Here is a 7189-nt window from a genome sequence, read left to right as displayed (position 1 = left end):
GAGCTGGTTCAGTGTCAAGGACTCTCCATGTATGAATAAAGGGTGACTCATGATGGGATACTGACCTCTGTGGAGTTATTTCAGTGACCATTGGCTTGAAGCCTTACAATGGTCTTTGGTGTTGGCTTTTAAGTATCCCAAAGTATCTTCACCTCAGCCTGTGGATCTTGTGCTCTGGGAAGTGGCTGTTCCTGCACTGTGTTCCTTGACCCTCTCCTCCAGCCTCCTGATTCCTGGCACTAAACCATCCATTTCCAGCTATCCTCTTCCTGGTATACCGGTAGAGTCCAGAGTGCGTCGCCTACTGCTCTAATGTTGATGTGATGCCAGGAGGACAATGTCCCCTTCGACAGGCAATTTTCTCATGGCCTCCATGACTTGCCCCTGGTATGTTCCTCTTTGAGAAAATTTGTAGCTCGTATTGTAGATGAGGTTGTAGACATGGTTGCTGAGCCAATGGGTTTGGTTGCAAATGCTTTGTCATCCTGCTAGGTGACATCGTAGTGCGCCTCTGGTGAAGTGTTGGTGTTCTGCCCCGCTTGTTATTTATATGCCTCGGTTTGCTGGGGTGTTTGATGCCACTTCCGGTTCTGTTTCTCAGTGAATTGTACACAGAGTCTAATTCAAAGTGTTTGTTGGAGTTCCACTTGGAATACCAAGCCTCCAGGAGTTCCCTGTTTCTGTTTGGCTTGCGCAATTATGGCTGTGTTGTCCCAGTTGAATTTGTGTCCCTCATTTTCTGTGTGCAGTTTCGCTCAGACAAGAAGGTGGAACATCTAATCTCACAGTGTTACTGCCACATTTTGCTAACAGTTGCTTCCTATCCAGCCTGAATCAGATTCAAAATCCTGCTGTCAGGTCTGGTGGTGTGTGCCAAGTGAGGTCAACTTTTACAAGAGAAGGGAACTTTTAAAACATTTATGTAGGCACACCCAGCTCAGTGTTTTCTGTAAGTGAGCACTTGTATTCTTAAAAAAGCACTATGAAGGCATTCTTTATTTGCAGTACTTTCAATGAGCAATACTTGGTATGATAAGTTGGACAGAGGTTTTGAAAGTAATAATCTCTTTGAAGTGAGGCTGTTTAAGCAGAGAATTTGGAGAAACAAGGTTATGTTACTTAAATGTAGGTGGTGCTGTTCACTAACATTTTTCTGTCTCTGTTCAGTGCAAGATGAATCATCCAGGAAGTTACCGTTTTACTTTTGTTTTCGGCACTTTCTTTTTCTTCTCACCATGGCTGTGTCGGGGACATTTCTTTTTGAAGAGAATCTTGGCTGTGCCATCTGTTTGGAATTGTTCTCAGATCCTGTTACAATTCCCTGTGGGCATAACTTCTGTATGAACTGCATCAAGAACTACTGGGATAAAGAGAATTCCCACACCTGCCCTGAATGTCAGGTGAGCTTTCTTCACAAGCCTCCCCTTTGCAAGAACATTGCCCTGTGTGAGGTGGTGGAAAAGATTTCCAAACCAGAGAAGGTAGCTTCTCAAGAGACTTGCGTTGACCCAGATGATGCTGTGTGTGATTTTTGTGTTAAACTGAAGATTAAGGCTATTAAGTCTTGTTTAGATTGCAAGGCATCATTCTGTGATAATCACATCAGGCCTCATCAGGTAAATGCTGCGTTGCGCCACCACAAGCTGGTAGATGCCATCAAAAACACGGAGAACCAAGAATGCAAGAGACACAATAGACCACTGGAACTGTTCTGCAGAAACGATGAGATTTTTATCTGTTGTATTTGTATAGTTCAAGAACACAGCGAGCACATGGTCGTAACTGCGGAGCAGGAGAGAGTAAGGCAGCAGGAAAAGCTGTTAGGTATAGAGAAAACATTGATAAACCTTGTAAAAATAACTGAAAATGAGATTGGAGACTTGCGGAAGCAAACCGAGTCAATTAAAAACACAGCAGTCACAGTGCAAAATGACATCGCTGCCAAGTTCAAGGAATTGCTCCAAAACATTGTAAAAGCAAATACTACTGTAGCTCAAGTAATAGAGAAAGAGAAAGAAGCAGTGCTGACTAAAACTGAAGAAGCTATTGTCAAAAAAGAACATAAATGTGATGTGTTGAGAAAGGAGAAACTTCAGCTAAAACAACTTTCAAGTATTAATGACAATTTCAAATTCCTGCAGGAGATTAAAGCTTTAAACAATGAGCATGAAAAGACTTCATCACAAGCCATCTGTGACTTGAGTTTCAGTTTGGTCGGTTTAAGACAGGTTGTAGTTAAACTCAAGGATCAACTGGAGAGTAAATGCAATGAAATTATTGAAAACCTAGGCACTGAAGTGACAGGATTGGGGCAGCTTTGGCCAAGGCCACCAGAATCAAAGTCTCGGAAGGAGCTTCTCATGCACTTCCGTCAATTAACGTTTGACTCAAAGACAGCGCACAAGTGCCTTTCCCTGACCAAGGGGAACCGTAAAGTGACAAACCTCTGGCCAGAGGAAGTTTATGATGTTGATCACTCTGAGCGGTTTGACTGTTGCTGGCAAGTATTGTGTTCAGAGAAGTTGGATAAAGGTTCCCATTATTGGGAAGTTAAAATCAGTGAAGGGAGCTGTGTCGGCGTGACATATAAAAGCATAAAAAGAAAAGGACAAGACAACTCGTGTTTCATCGGGAAGAATGACCATTCTTGGGGTATTCAGGTATACAGTACTCATTGCTCAGTATGGCACGATGGTACAGAAGTTAAAACAAAGTCAGAGAAATATGAACAAATTGGTGTGTACTTAAACTATTCTGATGGAAATCTCTCATTTTATGCTATCACTGACAAAGTTACATTAATATACAAATTCCAGGCTGTGTTCACAGAGCCATTGTATCCAGCTTTTAGACTTATAAATAGTCAGTCGTTTTGCTACATTTCTGATGAACTGGGCAATGGATTATTTTAGTTAGGCACAGGGGAACATTTCAACATCAAAATAAGACATTCACTCATTACAGTTGGATAAAGATGCATTTTTACCAAGTTATGGACTTCATCAGAGGTTAATCTGGTGATGCAGCAGGTGCTAGGCAGACGTAAGTGATTCCACAATCAATGGATTTGTTCTAAATTCTCATGTCCTGCCACATCCAGTGGTCAATAGACAATGATCATTGACAATTAAACAATTCAGTGGAAGAGGAGGCTCCAGGAATATCCCCAGATTCAATTGTGGAGGAGTCCAGCACATTAGTAAAAACAAGATAAGGCTGTAGCATTTTCAATATTCTTCAGTTAGTGGTATCAACTTCACAGCTGCTACTCTTCAGCCAATTCAATTCACTCCACATCATGTGGAGGGCTGGAAGCTCTGGATACTGAAGAGGCTTTGGGCCCCAACAACATTCGGGGAATAATACTGAAGACATGTGCTCCAGAACTAGCTGTGTAACTAACCAAGTTGTCTTTTCTTAGTACAGTTACATTATTAACATCTTCCTGGCTACATAGAAAATTCTCCACGGTTGATATTTTTTTAAAGTGTTCAAGATACCAGCGTATGTAATTTCAAAAACATCTGATATACTTGCATCTAAAATAAACCTTTTGAAAGGGATAGCAAGAACTGCGATGCTGGAGCCAGCGTTAACTCAGTATGGAGCTGGAGGAACACAGCAGGCCAGGCAACATCAGAGGAGCAGGAAAATTGACTTTTCGGGTCAGGACTCTTTATCAGAAAAAAAATCTTTGAAAACTTTGTTAAATTTAATTGATAGAATTTTATGAATTAGACCTGGTGTACTTTAAGATGATGAATGCCAGAGGCTAAATCTGTGCTGTACTAGCAGATGCCTCATCATTGTGATTTATATTTTTAGATGCAGTCGTTTTCTAGTTTTTGACTTCCTTTCCAAAGAGAAAGTTGGAAGACATGCAAGTTGATGAAATTAATTAAATGATTTTACAACTGATTTGGTTATCGGGCAGAGCCTGGAGAGAGCACGATTTGAAAAAGAAATTACAATAATATTCATTTCAAAATGTACTTTCTGTTTAAAATCATGGGTGAATAGTAAACTGTGGTTTGCCCACAGTTCGCTACCGTTAGAAATATAAGGGTTGGATTCTTTCCAATGAGTCAAATTGCTGCCCATGTAAGGAAGCTGCATTATATAATCTCCCGAACCATTCCCCAGATAGCCTAAAGACCCCGGTGCAAATGAAAATGCAGTAGCAAGTGTTTCAGTCTCCTGTGGTCTGCAGCATTGGATTCCGCCCATAACACCTCCAGTATATTTTGCTTGCCAGTTGCAATCAGTAGCCTGAAGGTCCCCAGGGTTCAAAAACAAACAAAGAACTGTGAATGCTGGAAATCTGAAATTTCTGGAGAACTGAGCAGGTCTGGCAGCATCTGTGGAAAGAAAGCAATGTTACAGTTTTGGGTTCAGTGATCCTTCCTTGGAACTGATATTAGTTAGGAAAATGTTGGTTTATATGCAGAAGAAATGGTGGGGGGAGGGGGTAAGGAGTAAACAATATGTGGGGATAGAGCCCATAGAGAAAGACAAAGGAGTTGATAATGATCCAGCTAGAAGGCGACCAGCTATTAATAGAGACTGTTAGTATGTGTAATGGCAGACTATGTGGTAACAAGGCCTGGTAAGGACATTTGAGAGGTCAAGCCATAAAATTGTTAAGCTCGATATTGATTTCAGAGGACTGTCAAATTCCCAAGGTGGATAATGAGGTGTTGTTCTTCCAGCTTGTGCTGAGCTTCACTGGAAGAGTGCAGCAAGCCTGAGACAGCAACGTTGGCCCAGGAACGGGGTGGTGTGTTGAAGTGGCAGGCAACTGGAAGCTCAGGGTCTATTTGCAAACAGAGCATAGGTGTTCTGTAAAGCAGCCACTCAGCCTGTGCTTGGTTTCCCCAATGTAGATGAGACCACATTGTGAGCAGCAAATGCAGTTGACTAGATTATGGCAAGAGCTGGTCAAGTGTTGCTTCACCTGGAAGGTGTGTTTAGGGCCTTGGATACTGGGGAAGGGTCAATTGACTGAAAACATTAACTCTGACTTCTCTCCATAGATGCTACCAGACCTGCTGAGCTTTTCCAGCCATTTTTGTTTTTGTTTCTGATTTGCAACATCTGCAGTTCTATCAGTTCTCAAAATATCGGGCCCAGTCTTCCCAAGTAGTTCATTGCTTCCTGGTAGGTAGCTTCTAAAACAAATAAGCTGACTATTTTTTTGGCTAATCCCAAGTGGATGTGCTCACCCTCCTGATTATTGACAGTCTGCAACAGGTCAGATTAGCAACTAGAACAATAGAACAAGAATCCACACTGGATTTGTGCTGGCATACTTCTCCAGGCTTTTCCTGATACTATAGGAATATTTGCCAAGGACAGTAAAGTTATAGTGTCTCTTAGTTATTAGTATAGACATGATTATGTACTAATGCCTCACTGTGTACGTGAAGGCTACCCTTTGGCAAATCAAAATCCTTTAATTTAAATTTGATGAAGAAATGCAATTACCAGACCCTGGGGGTGGAAAGTACAAATTTATCCTTAGTTCTGTCAAGCCAAAAATAATGCAGTGTCTTTTTATTGGTGAAGTGAACATCACATTTAATGGGCATGCCATAGACTTGCCTTGGGTTCTGCTTTTTCAGTTCAACATCAATCTCATGCTACAGAGCCTAGCCATTGCACATTTTTTTCTGCCGACTTGCTCTCTCAGTCATGCATGTTATTTGCTTTATAGGCATCTCATAGTTTCTTATGGTTGCGATTTTCTCAGCTGCCTACTCTCTGTCTTTGCTCTGGGGTCCTTTCTGTTTTATTTACAATGTTACTTCTAGTTTCTTTCTTTCCATTCTCACTCACTTTTTTTTCCCTGTCAGGCTCACATTTCCTCCCCTCAATATTTGGTTATGAGGACTGAGCTGCCACGTATCATGTGGAGTAAGACAGTGAGTCACAGGAGTTACTGTCTGCAGGATTTTGCAGAGAGTGAAAATTTGTATTAATTTGTTCCTCATCAAGTGTTGTATTAACAGTACTTGTCTTCAAGTTGCTGTGCTAGTATTCCAGATTGTGATGGTCTTACTTAAAGGAGAGATAATAAATGTTTTACATTTTACTTAATGGATGTGAGTTTGCTCGCTGAGCTGGAAGGTTAGTTTTCAGACGTTTCATCATCATTCTAGGTAACATCATCAGTGAGCCTCCGACGAAACGCTGGTGTTATGATGACATCACCAACCCAAGGAAACCTAACCAGACAAATAGAAAGTGGGACATAACACCAGCGCTTCGTCGGAGGCTCACTGATGATGTTACCTAGAAAGGTGACGCAACGTCTGAAAACCAACCTTCCAGCTCAGCGAGCAAACTCACATCCAGAACCTCACCCTGAGCTACAAATCTTCTCAAAACTCGTTATTTTACTTAATTTTATTGCTTACTGAGTCAGTTTGTTAATTATTATATATTGGCTAGCCTTTTTTCTCATAAGAACATGTTTTCTATCACCTGTAACCAGGAGCCTCACCTTGGCATGGCAGAAAAACATTTGCTGCAATGGAACACAGCAGGCCAAGAGGTTCCACAATTTGCAGAGTCATGGAGATATGCAGCAGGGAAACAGGCACTTCAGCCCAACTCTACTCTAAATTAATCTAGTCCCATTGCCAGCATTTGAACTGTATTCCTCTCAAACTTTCCCATTCATATACCCATCCAGATGCTTTTTGAACGTTGTAATTGTACCAGCCTCTGACAGCTCATTCCACAGATGCACTACCCACTGTGTGAAAATGTTGACCCTTAGTTCTCTTTTAAATCTTGCCTCTCTCACCTTAAGTCCAGTTTTGTAATCCTCTACCCTGAGAAAAAGACCTTGGCTATCCACCCTATCTGTGCCCCCTCATGATTTTATAAACTTCTGCAAGGTCATTCCTCAGCCTCTGACACTCTAGGGAAAGAAAAGTCCCAGCCTATTCAGCCACTCCCTATACATCAAACCTCCAACCTCGGCAACATCCTTTTCTGAACCCTTTCAAGTTTCACAACGTCTTTCCTAAAACCAGGAGATCAGAATTTAATGCAGTATTCCAAAGTGGCCTAGCCAATGTCCTGTACAAGTACAACATGACCTCCTAACTCCTATACTCAATGCACTGACCAATCAAATCAAGCATACCAAACATCTTCTTCGTCACGACATAGTATGGAGCTA

General features: G+C 41.5%; 1 protein-coding gene across 1 annotated transcript; it reads left to right on the top strand.

Annotated features, from left to right (window-relative positions):
• The first annotated feature begins 1222 nt into the window (after positions 1–1222).
• On the top strand, positions 1223–6063 carry LOC125459900 (E3 ubiquitin/ISG15 ligase TRIM25-like). The gene is made up of 2 exons (XM_048546887.2): positions 1223–3665; positions 5853–6063. The coding sequence occupies exon 1, from the start codon at positions 1236–1238 to the stop codon at positions 2910–2912; it is 1677 nt and encodes a 558-aa protein (XP_048402844.2). The 5' UTR covers positions 1223–1235; the 3' UTR covers positions 2913–3665; positions 5853–6063.
• The last annotated feature ends 1126 nt before the right edge of the window (positions 6064–7189 follow it).

The sequence above is a fragment of the Stegostoma tigrinum genome, chromosome 16 (assembly GCF_030684315.1).
Source record: "Stegostoma tigrinum isolate sSteTig4 chromosome 16, sSteTig4.hap1, whole genome shotgun sequence".
Taxonomy (NCBI): domain Eukaryota; kingdom Metazoa; phylum Chordata; class Chondrichthyes; order Orectolobiformes; family Stegostomatidae; genus Stegostoma; species Stegostoma tigrinum.
The sequence above is the reverse complement of the archived record's forward strand: the minus strand, read 5'-3'. Positions and strand labels throughout refer to the sequence as shown.

Excerpts from the sequence above, each read along its gene's own strand:
- LOC125459900 (XM_048546887.2), top strand. The coding sequence starts at position 1,236 with ATGGCTGTGTCGGGGACATTTCTTTTTGAAGAGAATCTTGGCTGTGCC.